Source organism: Cololabis saira, chromosome 8 (genome assembly GCF_033807715.1).
Source record: "Cololabis saira isolate AMF1-May2022 chromosome 8, fColSai1.1, whole genome shotgun sequence".
Lineage (NCBI taxonomy): Eukaryota > Metazoa > Chordata > Actinopteri > Beloniformes > Belonidae > Cololabis > Cololabis saira.
The window spans coordinates 16,837,132-16,856,682 of NC_084594.1; the positions used below are offsets into that span (position 1 = coordinate 16,837,132).

General features: G+C 38.7%; 2 protein-coding genes across 5 annotated transcripts in view; one reads left to right on the forward strand and one right to left on the reverse strand.

Annotated features, from left to right (window-relative positions):
• lactbl1b (lactamase, beta-like 1b) overlaps nt 1–1,033 on the reverse strand; it is a 69,213-nt gene extending 68,180 nt beyond the window's left edge. The window contains exon 1 of the mRNA XM_061726939.1: nt 843–1,033. The gene's annotated coding sequence lies outside the window, so the exon portion shown is untranslated. The remainder of the gene's footprint in view (nt 1–842) is intronic.
• Nucleotides 1,034–1,380: 347 nt separating this feature from the next.
• Nucleotides 1,381–19,551, forward strand: part of ephb2b (eph receptor B2b) — a 149,868-nt gene continuing 131,697 nt past the window's right edge. For all 4 annotated transcript variants that reach the window (XM_061726942.1, XM_061726944.1, XM_061726943.1 and 1 more), the window contains exon 1: nt 1,381–1,531. In XM_061726942.1, coding sequence (XP_061582926.1) covers nt 1,480–1,531 — 52 coding nt within the window. In that variant the 5' untranslated portion in view covers nt 1,381–1,479. The remainder of the gene's footprint in view (nt 1,532–19,551) is intronic.

The following is a 19,551-nucleotide window of genomic DNA, read 5'->3' on the forward strand; positions in this document are numbered from 1 at the left end:
TTCACTTTATAACGTTATTTCCCTGGCTCTGTTACTGGAAAATAACTGGCTGTTTAGATGTACTAATAAATACTGAGGCCCATTCGGTCACATTTTATATATGGTAAGCTGATTTTGAGCTCAGCTTCAGGAAGTTAAAAGAATTGAATGTGTGACATGAAAAAAACCTCTCAAACTAAATAAAACTCAAAAACGATGAGCTCATGTAGGCAGTAGTTCCTTGCTGGTTTATACATACACTGGTTAAGAGGCACCATCTGGAAAATTAGTGAATTAAGTAATTTGTTAGGTACTTCCACATGCATTGTGCATGTGTATTTTATATAAATAATATGCATGTGGAAATATATATGTATATTATATATATATATATATATATATATATATATATATATATATATATATATATATATATATATAATATACATATATATATACATATATATATATTATATACATATAATATACGTATATATTTCCACATGCATTGTGCATGTGTATTTTATATATATATATATATATATATATATATATATATATATATACACACAAACACACATATATACACACACATATATATATATATATATATATATATATATATGTGTGTGTATGTATATATATATATATATATATATATATATATATATATATATATATATATATATATATATATATATATATATATATATATATATATACACACACACACACACACATATATATATATATATATATATATATATATATATATATATATATATATATATATATATATATATATATCTATATATATATATATGCATGCATGCATGCAACAGGGAAATAAATGTTAAACTTACGTTGTTTTCCATCTCGTGTTCTGGTCACCTGTTACAGTCAGCTCAAGAGTGTGTTTATAAGCCGTGGGAACCTCTCAGCGAATCCCAGTGACAAATGGGAGGTTTGTCTGATAAAAGAACAATCTATATCCAAAGTCCCAGCTACCAATTTGACGGTGTGGCTGGCTGGGAGAAAGAAGTTGCTCCATCGTTTATACGCGGCAACTAAACACTTAATTACTCCTAGGTAAGGCCGTGTTGACTGCTCTCCTGTCAGTGATTGACAGCGGGGCGAATTCAAGTGGATTTGAAGGGGATGCACGATTCTCCTCACGACCTTCTGAGTCTATGGTAGTTTTAATAAAAACTCTTTACCGTCATTTACATATACATAGTTATCTTCTTTGCTCTTTAGAACAGAGAGTACTTTAATGTAGCGTAAAATTGCAGGGATGTGTGCGTGCGTCAGTCGGCGCTCCCCTCCGTCTGCGATTGTTTGGTTTCGCCCAAACTTGGTTCAGATTTGAGTTCCTTTGCGCTGCTATCTGGATCGCCCTGCTGGAGGAGACGGACCGCCAGTCCCACCTCTCTGCTCCATCTGTCAATGGCTTTCGGGACCTACTTCATTTGAATGTCTGGACTTTTTAAGTGACCAATAATGGATATTCTATGGATATTATGGACCATACCGGCCGTAATAGCTATTGAAGGTAAGGCACCGTTTTCCATCCCAGTGTAACAGACGCATCCTCGTGCCGGCTTCAATTAGGGACAAAGCGCGTGTGTTGACGCTGTTTGAAATTATTATTATTATTATAATTAAAATCATTATTAATAACATTGATGTTATTTGTATTAATTTGATTAAAAAAATAAAAGAATCACTTCTTTTCTCCTTTTATGTATCTAAATGTGTTCTGCGGTGTCGTTTATACCTCCAAACGTGACAAAGTGCGCTCAGTGGGACGCAATAACACACTCCAGCATCTCATACTTGGCGCAGCGGACATTAATGGCTTTAATTACGGAATAAAGCTACTCTGGTTGTGCACATTTAGCAAGGTTAGGTTAGAAAAGCAGCCCTGGACTCGAGCGTCTGTGTCCACGGAGGTGTGTCGCCATCAGTTGTCAAACAGTTGCCCATGAAAGCGTGAACAAAAAAAAAAAAAGAAGAAAAAAGCAATCGAGGACGTCTCATTGAAGCTTTACTGGGAATAAATATGCAAACGCACAAGCTGCATGTCCCCTGGTTTTCACTCACAAAAGGCTCAGGTCACTATGCATTCAGTTGAACGCAAAGCTTTGCAAAAGCAGTAAAAGGGCATCAGTCAGCGTGCAAGGCTCAACGCACAATGAAGCAGGTTGAATGGTGAAAACAGTCATTATTTACAGGACTATGTCATCTATGCTTCACAGTGACACCATGCATCGTTCTGCATTGAAATATGTAAGATCCTGATGCAGATGGAGGAGACTTACTCATACTCTCAAATTAATTTTAATGTAAAAGGCTTCACTGTTGCACAGTAAAATGTATGAATTTAATTTGCAGGTGATTTTCAGTAGATGGACTCAGTTTGCCCTTTGAGTGGAAAGTGTCAGCCTAGTCATTTACTATTTTCAGGCTGCGTTCAGAAAACAAATGTGTCTTCTTCCTTTGGTCAGTTTAACTTAACCTCGTAATTACAGCGTGAGCAAAGACGTAATTTAAAACAAAGCCAAATGCAACACCGGAATGCAGCAACAACAAAAAGAAAAACAGGGTATAAAATAGGGGAATAGGGAATAAAATAAGATTGGTGTTTAGAACATGTAGCATCTCAGATTTGTACACACAGGTCGGCAGACAGGACAGACCATATAACCGGAGCAGACTTTTAACTACAGTAACAGCATATGTATTCATGGAGGGAATTATTCAGCTCAGTCACAAATCCAAAACTTTAAAAGGTAATTTTCACCGGCTTCAATTACATTATTCAACAACCAATTCAATATTTGTTTAATAGTTGAAAATTTTAATTTGTAGTATTTATCAGTAGACAATATCATTATTTTAGAAATGTATACATACACATGACTCAGTCTGTCTACAAATATAGGGAATTATGTAAAAAATACCTTTTATACAATTCATAAATTCATTATTTTTTAAGTCAGTATATTAAAATATAATATTTAGTCAAAACATATTTAAAAAAAATAATTTAGTTTGTTAAAAATATCTGAATTAAATAGTCACTTTTACATGATATTTTTTAATTAAGGTAATGCGCATCGATTTACACTAAATATGATTTTGATGTAAAATAAACTCAGTGATAAAAACAAGTATGCTTTAGTTTGTCTGTGTAACATCATCCCATGTTTATGCGCATATTTCCAGCAATTTGTTTTCTTTTAATCAGCAATATTGTGATTTCTAAATTGCTATAATAAGGCTTTTTTAAACTTTTATTTACCCCTGCTTTTCTGTCCAAGTTCAAGGGAAGCGCAGGAAATGAAAATTGCCAAAAATAACAGCAATTTCACACTTACAGTGCTCTACTTCTCCTTACTTTCTCGAAATCTTTGAAATGCAAACAAGGCCACTTTTTCTGTTGGTCCTGTTTGTAAAATGTACTGTTCATTGCAGGCTTTGGTAATATATTTTTTCAAACATCAGCCAGCATGTAGCTCAAATACCAATTTCAGCGTGTTAATACAGTTCCTGCTGGTTTAACACTAATTCTGTTATCGCTGGAGTGGAAACGGACGATGCTCGTCGCAAAGACCTTTCGGTTGTGGTTCTTCAGTTTATGATTCGGAACTCGGATTACTCTGTCGCCAACTGAATTCAGCCCCCTCCCCATCTCGAATCTACCCTGTGACTCACCCTACTTGGCTGTCCAATGAAGTTGCAAGGATGGCTTGCGTAGGAATAATAAAGAGTTGAAAAACAGGTCACTGCAGCTCTAATCCGAAAAAAAAAAAAAAATCCCGACATGCAACGGAAATCGTTCCCTCGAGTGGATCATTGTGACGCATTTAATGAAGGGACTTCTTTTTTTTTTCCGTTGTTATTTTTGTTTGTGAACGCCATCTTCTCAGACTTACATCATTCCTTTATTGGCAGCGTTTCCCCCTTGATAAGATAAAATGTGTATTATTCAGTGAACGGCAAAACTCTTCGAAAGGTTTGGTGAAGAATAGTTGTAATTCTGTTGATCTTTATAAACCTCATATCTGGGGAGTACACATAAAAGGGCTACTTGTTATACAAATAATCAATGAATCAGGCAGGAGCCATGCTGGAGAGGATTAGAGGATTAAAACTCCGGCTGAACTTAACAAAAATCACAGCTGTGTCCCAAGTGTATAATTTTACAAATAATGTGTCAACGCCACAAACCATTATATAGCTACTATACTGTAAATTGGCCTTGAAGCACTGACATTTGAATTGGGTCTCCAGCCATTTTCCTCAGTGCCTCACACTGCAGTACATTCCACCTCTCTATCTTTAAATCACATTCGTCCATACGTGTTATCCAACCATTTTTTTTTGTTCTCATTGATCCTGTGGACTGCAAAATAACTTTGAATCGTTGATTGGTGTTGATGTAAGTCGATACCACGTATTCCCGGTTTAGGTAACACCAACAGACCGGCTTGAAAAAAATAAATAAAACATAATGGATGTAGTTCTGCCAAAGAAATTAGCCCAGCTCTGTCAAACATGTCTCTGAAAACACACAGTGGATTTATCCCTTCATTAGCTTACCCATTCATTGTAATCAGTGCTAAGTTGACAGCTCAACTAACAACAGCAGCACTCATCTAATTCTGTTGAGTGGAAATTTTCAGATTCATCTCCAGCCGTAGAATTGAAGTAGACTGCATTGTGAGGAGGAGATGAGATTTACAAGATGGATCATTTGGCTTTTCCGCTCTCGCCCCCCCTCCTTTTTTTTTTCGGCTGTGATGTTTGAGTTTATACTGTCCAAACGTTTTCTGGGAGGTTTCTTGTTGCTACGATGCAACAACAGCTTTCCTCTAGACTTGCATGCAAGTCATTGTTGGAGTCAGTAGAATGATAAATCACTTTGATACAACATTCTTTTTTCTCTTTCCTTGAAGGAAACATAATGGGGCAAAATCCACTGTAGAGGATGGTGACGTTGGGTAGAATGAGCTCACAGCAAGGAGTCTTTAAAAATGTCTGCCAGATTTGATTGCATTTCAAAATTCGCTGCATTCCTTCAGCTATGTATTGAAAACTGGAGTTCGCTCAGTTGAACACTGACAAACACAGGCCAAGTTGGGTTTTTTTTTGTTTGTTTTTTAATAACCTACATACTGTATATTGTATTATACCTTTCAATCTCAATGTGGGACAGCTTGATAGTTCAGCACACTGTATGATTGTTATGTTTATTAAGTCCTGCCAAGTTTAGGGAAGATGCTTTCATATGTAAATTCCGTTGCTGATTTTGAATGGAGATGTTTTGTAAGGAATAAATATGTGCGTGCAACATGGAAGAATTATGTTTTGTTTTTTTTTGGTTGTTTTTTTTGTGGGATGAGTAAAAAGACACAGAGGTGGGTTTCGAAATGGGATAAGAAGGTAAAAAACCAACTGTATAGGATCCAGTGTTTTCTCGGTCCACTCAACCAGCAGATGCAGGGAGCTGGCCTGTACGCCAACCGCCACAGTAGGCTTTCACAAAGAATCTGTCCCTATTCAGGGCTTAATCCATGCTGCCGAGGGCCCAGGCATTGTCACTTTGCATGCAAAATTTCAATTAGTGCTGGTACCAGTTGTTTCACTTGAAGGGGGTGTCACATTTCTGAAACATTCATGGCTACCTCTAGGGTGAGATTAAGGCATGGGTATCACTGAATTGCTTATTTCTTTAATTTTTTTTCTCTTTTTTCATAAGGTTACAGGCTCTGGGACTGAGAAGCCTCGATTAATTATACAGCCTCTGCATGTACTTTTAATTGAACTTGTTGACATTACTAGAAGTGAATAGCATACCGTGCTGCATAAGATTATCATTATTTTTATTTTCATTAAAAATGTCTTTTAGCACAAAATAAAAGCAGATGGGTCCTGTAAGCTGGCTTTGTGAAAACATTCACGCGGGGTATTTCTGTTTTGTGGGTGTTTGTCCCAGCTGGCTCTAGAAATAAAATAGATGTGTACATTGCTATTGGCGCCAGTCTGTTCAAGTCGTTTAACTTCAGTTTCAGTTCAACACATGACGGACTGTTTGACACTGTTTTCAAGCATTCAGCTGTTCAGTTCTGAAAGCTTTGGCTGAGCTTTGGGCTAACTCCATTTTCTTCTGACGGTACCAGTTCCAGAGACTTGCCCTCTAAATATCATGCCGAAATGGTATTTTAATTTGTAGATCCTTTTTGTGAAAAGATGTTTTAGAAATGAATAATAAAGTTAATCAGTGTTAAAATGGTATTAATAAGGCCAGCTGTTACATGTTTGGTCTTTGAAAGATAAAAAAAATAAAAAAAATAAAAAGTATGTCATCTTGGTTGTTTTAAATAGAGTTTTTTTTTTGTTGTGTTTTGAGATTGAAAAAAAATCCTCTGAAGGAATATTTGATTGCTTTCTGGAAGTATCATCTAGCTTTTACGGCCTCTTGTACAAAATGTAGGCGAAAACTACGTAACTTGGCGCTCCCACCCGGTCGTCTCTTGTGTCAAATGCATGTGGCTATATGCTACTGTGTTACTTAAAACTGCAGCGAAACTAGCTCACAGAGCTACAGTGGACATCATGGTAGAGGTGGCAATGAGACTCAAGAAAGTAATGACAGTAGAGAAAAGGAGACTTAGTGAGCAAGAGACCGAACTGTCTTGGACAGTCTTGTAAAAGCTGCCTAATTTCCAAGCTATACAAGGACCCTATGAATTAATAATTTGCAAAAGCTCCTTTATGTTCCTTCTAAGTGTATATCTGTAAAGAGAGCTGTCTCATCAGTGGTACCCTATGAGACAAACTAAATGACAGGTTGAGAAAGGATGTTGCAATATTCTATAAATTAATACAAATGTACAGTAACTAGGGATGGGAATTGATAAGATTTTTCCAATTCCGATTCCATTTTCGATTCTGTTTAACGATTCATTTCTTTATCGATTCTCTTATCGATTCCCATCTGGAAAAAAGGAGAACAAACAGGTCGATCAGCATCAATTTTGTTTTATATCTTTGAACAAAAAAATACAAGTGCGGTCTTAAGCCTTGGGCTCCTCGATGGTGTGCCAGGGGGTCCGCACAAAATTATTTGTAATATAAAATATGTATTTAATGTATATAATGTCCGCCGGAGCGCGTCCGGCGCGGCTCTTCTGGCCACAGCATCGCCGACTCCGCGCTCCCAGCGCGACCGCGTTGCGGAGGAAAGCCCAGCCAGCAGTATTGCAAGTCGCCCTGTTGTCATCCTTTTTTGGTAAAATGTAACCAAACTTTCGAGCGTTTATGCCGCTTTGTCCCCATGTTTTCCTGCTGGGCGCGAATGCGCACGTTGTGTAACTACGCAACGTGCATGGTGATGTAATTCGCGCCCCCACTGGAATCGAAGGATCGTTTGCAAAAAAGGCAAACGATTCCAAGTAATTGAAAGACTGGGAACCGGTTCTTGTTCTTGTTGAGGACCGGTTCTTGATTCCCATCCCTAACAGTAACTATAGCTAAAATGACTGTTGTCCTTTTAAAACTTCTTTAGCAGATTTGTTAGCTTAGCTTTTATATAACTAAACTGAATTAAAGAATTAAACAGAATTATAAGCCTAATTTTAGATCATAAGTATTAAATGAGGCCGCTCTACCCAGAGTAGGGATAAGAAGGTATGGATGGATGGATGGATGGATGGATGGATGGATGGATGGATGGATGGATGGATGGATGGATGGATGGATGGATGGATGGATGGATGGATGGATGGATGGATGGATGGATGGAAAACAGTATCATCTGCTGAATGTCAACTCTTAGACTGGACAACCTCAAAAGAAATATGTATTATGAACTGATATTGAGAAATATGGCATGACTGACAAGCTCAACGCTTAAGCCAAAATTACAATAAATATTTCACTTTAAATGTATTTATATATTTGGGAAATTTAAAAAACAAAAATGTATTCACCCTCTTCAAAAAGTGAAAAAAACAACAACAAACAAGATCAGACATGGTAGATAAGGTGGTAAAAATGATAAAAGAAAATAATGTTTTTGTTTTTGTTTTGTTTTTTTTTCCGACTAATTCACTTTGTTTCGGAATGTGTTGAGTGGCTCGCAGCCCGAAACAGTGAATGAAAGGGAGGTCAGGGCTGAAATGGCCCTTCTTTTATCATTTAACAAAAACAAATATCCAGCTAAGTTAAAGATCAAATAGAGATCCACTGAACAATTACTCAAATTGCTGAATATTTGTGGCCAGCCCTATTTTATGTACAAAGATCTCTGACATCTTGCTGTTTGAGTGTCTGTTTCAAAGTCATACGATCATACTTCCGTCCATCCGTTAGTTCACGGTTGCTGAACGGTGGCTTACGCTGTGACAGAGACAACATTTCAAACAACTAGACATGCTCATGCTCACTAAAAAACGTTGGAATCATCAATCAACTTAAGCATGATTGGGCTTCCACGAGTGGAGTCCGGACAATCCCAAGAAAACCCGCGCTGGCCCGCTTAGAACATCAAAAGTCCAGACAGAAAGAGCCCAGTCGAGATTTGTAGCGGAAACCTTGCTGCAAAGTGACAGCACTAATTACCACACCACATCACCTGACCTGTGCTCCGATGTTTCTCATTAAACTCTTTCTTAATTTGTTGCAAGTGCTTATGTTTAGTTTTTTTTTTACAGCATTCCCATGAGCAAATACCTCACTGAATGTTACTGGCCATAGAGCGGGGAATAAATGAACACGTAGGGAGGGAAGTCAAGCTGGATTTCTTGACCAAAGTGCTGCTTCACCATTACGGAAAAAGTGTCCGCTTTGTTTTATTGTTTATAAGAAAAGATGACTTTGGATAGTTACGGCCCAAACTTGTTTTACCCCTTTATAACCTTTCTTATAACTCACACAGGAATCTAGATCAAGGATATTCTTATATCATGTTATCTTAATTAGCACATGCTAATTGGCGTTGCACAGTCTCCGGGTAAGTCATATTTATTAGGGAGAGCCTGATTCATCCTAACCCGTTGGGAATCCAAGTCATTAGGGGACAATGAGATGTATTTCCAGACATAGTTCATAACATAAATTGTGTAAAGACTCAGTATCAACACGGCCCTGCAAGATGTAGGTCTAATTTGCAGTTTAATTTCCTTGTGTGTTGTGTATAATTTGACGGGTATTTCCCGTGCTGTATGTAATCGGTACGTGTTATGTTCGTGTCAGAGTGAATTTTGTTCTGTTGAAGGCATTGAATTTAATCTTCTTTAGTCTCAAAAAGGTAACTGAACCATCAGCGTGACCCTGATTTGTGTCACAAATTGTGCGAATTTGAGTCATGCGCATTGGCGCCTCCAGTATGCAGCCTAGCAAACGGTGCTACTCGAGTTAAAATGCGAGAAGGAGAGGCAGAGGAGAGAGGAGGAGGGAGAGTGTACCATGAGAGAGGTCAGACCTCGTTTCAGAGACCCACATCCACACAGGCCCCAGGTACTGTGACACTGCCTTTATGAGTGGGCCTGGAGAACACAAACCCACCGGATTAGTGTCTGTCTTTCAATGTCCCTGGGAGCAGAGCCCATCGTCCGAGACAAAGCGGGGCTGATTGCGTTATCATCTGCATCACAAAGGGAAGCCTTTTTCTACCTGAATCACTGCCTGTGCGCCGAGCTGCACACATCTATCACATCTATCAGCGACACTGGTCCCACATGACATCTGCCTTTTGTTTTTCATCTGTTACCGTTCTTTTTTTTTCCCCATCCCCTCTTCCAGTCTTTCTCTCTGGCCCGCTCTGTCTGTCCACCAGCAAGACCCCCTCCCCCATCCCCTCTCAGTGGTAGCTAGCGCTCTCCTCTGCAACAGGACTGCTGTTTTACACTTATCCTGTAGGTTGTGTATTTAACTCAGTTTGCATCACCTTTTCTCGCTACATAAAGCAAATAAAACATTTCCTGACCTTCCTAAACCCCCTCTGGGCCAGGCCTCGCTGTAGCTCAGATCTGCCAGCATGCTTAAGACAAAAGCCCAGCCAATCTTTTCACTGTCTGACCCTCACGGGTCTATTGGCCCAGTTGAGGTGCTGCCAGAAACTAAATGTACTTTATCTGATTATTGTACAGAGCAGGCAGACGGTGCTCTTCTGTAACTCATTGATGCTTTACTAAGCTAATTCCATACGTCATAACAGATAGAGAGGTTCTGTTTTGCGATATCTTCTCATACCTGTAAGCCTCATGTTTGATTTAATACAGTTAACTCCCCATCATCCATTCTTTACAGAGGTATTTCTTTTTAATCACAAATGTAAGACCAAATAAAATCAGTTAACTGACAAGGGTGTGACATTTGAAAAACAAATGGAGGCACAGTGACGAAGAGAATGACTTTTTGTGTCCTCAAGTGTGATAGTTTATATTCACCAGTAATTGCATTAGCTCAGAGAATAGGGAATTAACACAAGGCAATTAACTGATTTGGCCTTTGGCTGTCACTTGTCTAGTTTTAGAGTCGGAGCCCGTCCTGTATTTTCCAAAATTAATTTGGAAAATCGCATTCACAATTGCAACACCGTATAGACACTAAAATGCAAGACCCTGGAGCTTGATGTAAATCAGCATTGTTAGTGCATATCAAACAGTTGCTGTACATTTACTTTAATTGTGATTAAACTGTAGCAATGAAGAAATTCACAAAAGCATTTGTTCCAGATTAAACATTAGGAAGTGGGGAGCCTCAGAGGCGAGGATTGGGGCAAGACCACGATAAATCACACTCTTTTAGTACTTGACCTCCTGTAGTTCAGTTACCGAAGAAGCCTCAATAGCTTAGTGTTGATATCAAATCTTATTGCTAGTGTTTATGCCAACTTACAAAATAAGTGCTTTTTAAATATTCTTTGTTCCATTTGTTAAGTAAGTTTGTAAACATTATGTCCTCGCCTTGAAGCATTTTGTGGTTTTAATGCAGGTATTTATTCAAAGGTCTTTTTGGACTGTAACGAGGCAGGACTTATAATCTTTCTTTTTGACCTGATTCTCCTCTCATCATTCAGCCTCAGAAAACAGCTCAATAATCAATAGCTAAGACTCAGCAAAGACTGGACACCACTGATTGTGTGTATAGTGCTTTATAAAGGGACACTTTATTATAGTCACTCTGTAATCAGCAAAGCTACAGACAAACTAATCATCTAGGCAGAGAAATGTAACCTTAATTCATCATTTGTGCTTAAAGAGATGTATTATCCAATTTACCTGAAAAAAAAACTACCTCTAAAACACAAGCCCACATATGTTGGAACTGTCAAAGCAAGACTGATGCATGTCCCCGGGGGTCAATAAAGCGACGTCCCGAGTCACAATGCAGCACTGAGGTAATGTTGCTGACAAACACGAGTCAGGTGTATAAGGTGGGGGTGAGATGATGACTGCTTTTAGTGCCTTCCCCCGGCAGGGACCTTTTGGGTTCAAAATCACAGTGCTTCATTTGGGACAGCAGCTGGAAAATCCATGGACAATCTCAGGGGACCTGCCGTGTCTGTAAAATCAATACAGACATCCAGATGAAATCATTAAATGAAATGAATGTTATATGATAAGGTTAAACATGCAGAATATTATTATCGTCGAGTCCAAATAGGTTATCCATCAAAAAAAAATAATACAAGCAGGCTTGGACATCAATAAAAGCACCATTGATTGACTCGTATGTCATGCCTGGAGAAGCAATACACATACACGTGATTCCATCGTTTGAGTTTCGCTGGTCGGCTAAAGAGATTGAAGAAACTCAAGTTTCACTTTGTTTAATCTTCACTGCTAGTATTAGAACCTGCTATCAGATGAGACCGGAACAAACACCGTGACACGACCGTGGTATTATTGGCATTTTCCTGTGTGAGGGGTTCGGGTACCATGCGGAAATGATCACAGTTAGACTGCAACTGATTACTGTACTTTTATTCAGCAGCACTTTCCAGTGCAGAACAACACAGAGCCTCGTACACAAAGGCTGCTCCTGCAGGGCATCTCCCCCCTCTGCTCCTGTGCACTCACTATATGCAGGGACGAGAGTGATTGTTAATTTGGCCCAGGTGTGGTCCTCTGTCCCTAATTGCCACTGCGAGCCACCTCTCCCCTGCAGCTGAGCTGAACCCCAACCAACCGCCACATACTGGTTTACCTGGAAGCATTTCACTTTTGAGAGGAAACCAAAAACTAGATAGAAGCTACAAATCTCCTGAGAGGTGGACAAAGGCAGATTTCTTTTCTTCTTTAGTCTCTTATATGTCCTTTTTTTTATTTAATACTGCATGTCAACCTTATGCAACTGTGGAAAAAAAACGTGGCATCTTGGTTTTGGGTTTGCATTAAGCGCAGCCTGGTTGCTTCGTCGGGATAAACAGTTTTTGCTTGTCGTTTTATTTACTTTTAGAACACTATTGGTTAGGGCTGGGCGATATGGACCAAAAGTCATATCTCGATATTTTCTAGCTAAATGGCCATACTCGATATATATCTCGATATTTTTTTCTGTGCCTTAATTGGGGTTTCCCCCAAAGCATTATAGCATAGCATCTCTGTTAGCTTCATTTTTTTCTGAGACAAACCCTTAAAAAAACAGTCAGTTTTAATACAAAGCCTCGTGCCAAATGTCACACAGGTACCTTTATTACCAGGTCTGCACAATATCAACATGTATAAAACAAATTAAATAAAAATAAACTGCCTGCATATATAGAATAAAAATCTTTTTTTTTTTTTTTAAATCGATATAAACGATATTGTCTCGTACCATATCGTGTTTGAAAATATATCGATATATATTAAAATCTCGATATATCGCCCAGCCCAACTATTGGTATATAAATTAACTTGCAGTAAATTCTATACACCCACAGATTCAGTCTTTCTGTTCTGCGAGTTTATACAGGATTTAAGCTATATGAATGAGGGAACCCTTTAACCGATTACATGGACAAAATAAACAGTCGGGCAAATTAAGGCATACCAAACATATGTCTTGTGTGCATGCTTTAATTCAAAGTGCCGCACAGTGCAATGTAGGAAACAAAAAAATGTGGCATGGCTGAGCTCCGCGGAGCAGAAACCTCAAAGGGGGCTACGGTTACTTGCCTGCTGCAAGTAACGCCCCTCCTGATCATACGTCATCTGAGCACTTAAAGGCTGCTCTTTTTTAAAAATGGTTTGAAACGTTGTAGTGGTCAGGAAGGCATACTGCACGCATGCAGGGCATGTAGGAGTTAAGGCGAATGCTGTGAGACCCTGTTGGTTTGAGTGAGTGGAACGACGTGTTCGGGATTAGCGGTCTGTCCTCATCTGTGAGACGTGGCAGCGTTGAGTATCCGGAGGCTGCAGCGCTTTCTGAGACTGGCATAATTCTGAGTGATAGGTTGACACCCCTCTCCCTCTTTTGACATACAACCCATCAGATTACCGAATACTGATACGCTCAAACTCAAATAAGGATAAGTAAATGGGAAGGGCTCATTAAAGTTTCCAAATGCTCCGAATTCCCAGATCGTGCTGAATTAAGCAGCTTTAACACAGTTGTTCTGGGAAAAAAAAAAAAACAACAATTTATAAAGTACTTTGTTGAGCTGAATGGAAAGGCTTTATGTCATGTTATCATGTCAACTTGTCTTTGAGACAGTAAAATGGTGGATAATATAAAAAAAGTCAGTGTTGGATCTCAGTGGCTACAGTAATATGCCCTATTTTATGAAGACATGAAATTGGGTCGTTTCAGTGTTTTCCTCCCTCACTGGCTGATTTTATATATATTTTATTATAGTTTTTTTTTTGCGTGGACATGTCTTAATCTCTATTTCACAGATATTGGCATGCCTATTTCTTTCTTTCTTTCTTTTTTTGTCTCCTATTATTTGTGTGCCTTTGATAGACAAATGTGTCTATTTTAAATTCAACACCTGCAGTGTTGGCCATTATGCCTTTATGGAATTATGGCATCGGTTTGAAAGCTGGAGGCTTGAAGCTGGATTAGTCACAAGGAGGTGTGAACAGAAGGTTAGAGCAGCGATGGCCTTTCGCCTAATACAGCATTTTCAAGTCATACTTTCACTTTGGTCTAAAATATGTTGTCACCACAGGAATGAATCCCTCCTTTATTCAAGGCTGTGTATATTTTTGTATATATTATGATTTTTGGGGAAATTCGCATACTTCTTATGTACATCTGATTATAGTGCATATTATAGACATGTGTCACGAAGAGCTTAAAGTATCCGTTTGCTTGGGAAAGCAGCTTCCTCAGGATTGTACATACGGCATTTTGACATCTTTCCAGTGTGGTTGCAACCAGGAAGCCTGTCACATGATAATATAAAACTGTCCTAGTTTCCGTTCTGTAAGACATCTCCAGCAGATTGCTGTAACAACATCAGACATCTTGGTACACGGGGCGCCATTCCAGGAACTGCAAAGAACCCTCAGGTTCCAAGAATACGTATACAATCCATCTCAGAATTAGGTCAGTATAACCCTAGATGAACAACAACTCAAGAGATATTACCCTGTAAATTTATCAATGAAAAAAAAACAACCTCAGGCAAAATGGAGAAGATGTCATCCATATTGATCCCATAAAAATGATCAAACAATAATCAAATAATTTTGAGGGAGTTGTTATTTTACAGTTACAATAAGGTATAGAATAAGGAATAGCAGTTTGCCTAAGCGTTGGCTTTCGTTCATGTACACAACCAGCTGTGTTGTGAAGCTTTAGAAAGTGGAAGTTATCATTTTTTGAACTGAAACAGATTGAGCAAATGTACATAAAAAAACAAAACAAAATACAAACTAGAAAATGAACATTGTACGGACAAAATGAATACAAAAATGTCTTACATAAAGGTAGGGAATGTATTCATCTTGAGACATCATTTTAAAACTGGAACACTGAAGAACACTGAATACATTTCTTTTTTTTTGCACCTTCACACTGTGTCTTTACACAGCGTGAAGATGTACTTCCCCCCCTCCTCTGTCCCAGTGTCATCCTTTCCCAGCTAATGAGAAGGGCTGTGCCTACGGGCTGCGGCCTCAGGTCCTGTATACCTATGTCCTATGTTGTCATCTGTTGTGTCTCTTATTTTGTTCTCTTGGACATCTCTAGAGGTCAGCTGTGTATTGACTGTGACATAAACAATGCATATTTTTGGGGAGGACGTGCCAAATGAATGCAGGATACGTGTGGCAGCCATGATGTGTACACACACACACACACACACACACACACACACACACACACACACACACACACACACACACACACACACACACACACACACACACACACACACACACGTTAACTGCAAGTATATTTCAGGCCTTCTTATTCAAGTGAAAAATGTACCTGTGTTTTGCTTATCATGTTAAATGTTAATGACAGTACAATTAGAGTGGCATTAGAGCTGCACAAGTATGGCTTTCCTGGAACGTTTGTCTGGAGAAAGCATTTATGAGAAAAAAAAGGCAGCCCAGTTTTGGCAGTTATATCCGAACAAACTAGGGGTGGGTATTGCCAAAGACCTCATGATACGATACACATCATGATACTTGATTCACGATACGATACCATATTGCAGGGGTGTCCAAAGTCGGTGCTCGAGGGCCAGTGTCCTGCAGGTTTTAGATGTTTCCCTGCTTCAGCACACCGTGATAAAAGTAGCTGTGTCACCAACAGAGTTGTCCAGACCTTGATGGCAAGCTGGTGACGACCGTTAATTTGAATCAGCTGTGTTGAAGCAAGGAGACATCTAAAACATGCAGGACACCGGCCCTCGAAGACCGACTTTGAACACCCCTGCCATATTGCGATAACCAAATTTTGCGATGTTATACATAGTTCGCTGAAAACTGTAAAAGGCATTATCCATCTTAAAATCCGAGTTGCACGTACGCCAGATTATAGTGATAATAATTCATGGGACAAACTCAGTCAAATCAATGTCAAATTATCCATGTCCTTTTATTGTAACTATACAAGCTAAAGTTACAAGATATTTGCATTTATTTTTCATATTATTTACGTAATATGAAATTAACATTAACAATATTATTTAAGCTCATGTATACAATAAAGTTGTCTGAAACATGATTTATTATCAAAAAAAAAAAGTTATTCAAATTTTTTATATCGATATTGAATCGGCCGGCAAAGTATTGCAATGTTTTGCCATATCGATAATTTTGCCCACCCCTAGAAAAAACACATATATTCAACCTTTGCAATGAAGAGTTACTACATTCTCTTGGTAGACAAGAGACATCAAAAGGCATGTGAGAAATTTTTTCTGCTCCTTTACTCGACCCATGAACAAGATGAAGTAAATGGAAAAAACTATGCAGAGGGATGAACGTGAGCATAACTGCTGCTCAAGGTTGCATACCTGAACCAGCTCACAAGGGGTCGCCTCATATTTGTGGATCATTGTCCTTTGGACAGAAAAGATTAAAGTGAAGCTGTTTGACCATAACACACATTGAGTGGTTTAGTGAAAACCAAACACTTTCAAAGACCTAATATCAACTATGCAGCATGGAATTGATGATTTAACTCATTTTGCAACAGGACCTGTGGACCATATTATTCTAGAGTCAAATTTATTGTCAGATGATCCCAAGCACACCAGCAAATCTACATCAGAAATAACAAAAAAGTAAAGAATCAAGGTCTTGCATTAGCCCAGTCAACAGGTCAAAGAGTCCAAGTCTAGACCTCAACATGTTTCAATTGCTCCGACGGGACCTTAGGAGAGCTCTGTAAAAACAAATCCCTGAAAAACTCAGACTTTAAGCAATCTTTTGAAGAATTGTGGGCCAAGATTCTTCTACAATGATGTGAAAAAAACAATAAAATCATACTTCAAGTTAATGGTGCTAATCATCACTCTACAGGCTATTGTTTCATGGGGTTTGTTCCACACACGTCTTCTGCGTTTGGCTTATTTTTGTTGAGTAAATAATGGTACAGTTCAAAAGGGTGTTCATGTGTTGTTGTGCTTAGATCTTCTTTTCTAATGCCAATAAAAATCAAGTTTGAAGTTTTTATGTGATGGCAAAATCAGCCATTTAGGTTATAACTACTCGAATGTGCAGAACGCCACAAACAGCCTTAGAAAAGTGAGACCAGAGCCTGTAACGTGTTGGTGGAGCTAGTCCTGTGTGCTTGCAACGTGGGGATTCGCATGCACTGTGAGGAACCAATGAAATGAAGACTGGGGCAAGCTATAAGGAGAAACTGGAGAATAGTATGAGTTGTTGCAATTGACCCAAAAGCATAATTGTAGCGCTTCCACTTCCATGCAACCTTTTATAATTCAACTTCCTCTTGCTCTTGTTGTGATCCACTTTCTGGTGTAGATATGTGTGGGTGAACTACAGAGATATCAGAATCAGCCATCGCCAGGTCATATACAGTATATATCAGAAAGCATCTGTTTCAACAAAAAGAAACAGAACTATTCAAGGCCTCGCCTTTCATTCGTAGCAAGCTGGGGGACTAAGAACACACAATGCTTAATCTCAGCTGACAAAAGAAGTGCGCTAACCTCCTTGCTCTCCTCGTACTTTCACTCATGTTGCTTAGGTAGAGGGCACTTGTAAACAGCTCACTGCTAAAGCTCCATTTCGAGACACCTCATTTGCAGCCATCTTTATGTCATTTGCCCCGATCCAGGCCTGATCCCTAAACAAAAATCCACTAACTGTCTTTTTTTTTTTTTTTTTTTTTGACTAGCCACCACCTGTCATCCCAATGCTAATGTGAAACATGAACAGGAGTCTACACCACTATGTGGAAATACATTACCTATCATCCTGTCTATGGATTACGATTTCTCTGCTGCCAAATGATTTAAAGGGCCTTTTGTGAGGTTGTCAGAGAAGACATGATTGTGCTGGAAGCCATAAAGCAACTTGCCTTCTTTTTTTTTTTTTTTCTTCAGCAGTGAGGCAATCAGCACCAGATGTGGTAGTGCGAATGGTGTTTTCTTTTGTCTTTTCTTCTCCCTTTTTCATTTTTTTCTCACATGAGCATGTGTGACTGTGCACAGCTGCTCGGAGTAAGACTTAAGTCTGTTTTCACGGGGAGTCGAAGAGGAGGTGAGAACCAGCAGGTCTAATTGAAGTGTTTAATGAAACCGACCTTCCACATGGAGAAGTTCACCATCACTGAGGTGAATCTCACTGAGCAGATCTTTAACAAAGACAAGCTATTGTATTTTTTATAGATCGCATCTGTAAGTTATTATTCCTATGAACACTGAACATTTTTTTTTCTTCTTAAAAATGTGAACATTACTCAGTGAATATTTTTTATATTTAAACCTTTTTCAGCAGACGTGCAAGTGGCAACCTATTGTGTTTCCCTCTAAAATACCCTCTCATTTCTTTTCAAGAGGCTTTTAATTTGGGTAAAATGCTAATTTTAACTTCCCATTTTGAAAATGACTTTACTCATAACAAAAGTTTCTTTATTATAGTGATTTTTAACCAGGTAAAATGTGCTGTTGTAGCACACAAGGTGAAGCTGGTATCTTTCTGTGGGAGATATTTTGGTTTAATCTCCAACTTCACCAGTTTACATGCTGAAGTGTCCTTTGGTAAGACACTGTGACCATCTGCCAAATGAATTATTCATTACGATGTAAAATACATTTAGCAATCATCTCATGTTTTTTAGGATAATTTCCAAAAGAAATAAATGTAGGCAATGAACCTAATCTAAAAGAAGAAAAGAAAAAACATTTCGTGCGTTGGAGCTTATGTTCACATGTGCTTACCAACCATGCTAAAATACACATAAATAAGTATCCTTTTTGTTGTTTTCCCAGCCTTAGTTGGCTTCAACCCTGACCCAACCACATCCCCTCCCTAGTCCGCTTTGCCTGGCCGTAGTCCCAGCAACATCCTTCTTCCCAGCTCTGTGTCCATCCCACTGCAGCCACAGCCCTGATCCCTGCTCAGCTCCCAGCTGCAACAAAAAGCCAACATGATGAGGGGAAAAGCTTTATGCACTATGCATACATTGAAACATTTAAGCGCAAGCTGTTTCACTAGCAACTTGTACTGATTACTTGTTAGCAACTGATTCTGAAGCAATTAGGAGTTCTTGTTTTGCTCAAACGGCATCTCAGTGGAAATAAGATAAAAAAAGCTATTCTTGCTCATTTAACCCCACTGGTTTTTCGAGCCGTGTGGCTTGTTTGAATGTGGAAGTCAGCTTTAAGTGTAGGAGTGGCTGGGAAGAAGTAAAACAGCTGGCTTGGATGATTGGTTAGATCAAACATTGCTGACACTGTGAAATGCTCTTTAAAGATTTACGTCGGAGAAGGTGAAAGCCAAACCTTGGCTGGTCCTCTTGCGGAGCTCTGCAGAGTAATTGATTGTGTGCAAACACGAGAAACTGAGAAACAGACAGTATCGAAAAACATTATCCTAAATGGGATTTAAATTATATGAACGTGCCAACTTGAATTGCCATTTTGTTAGA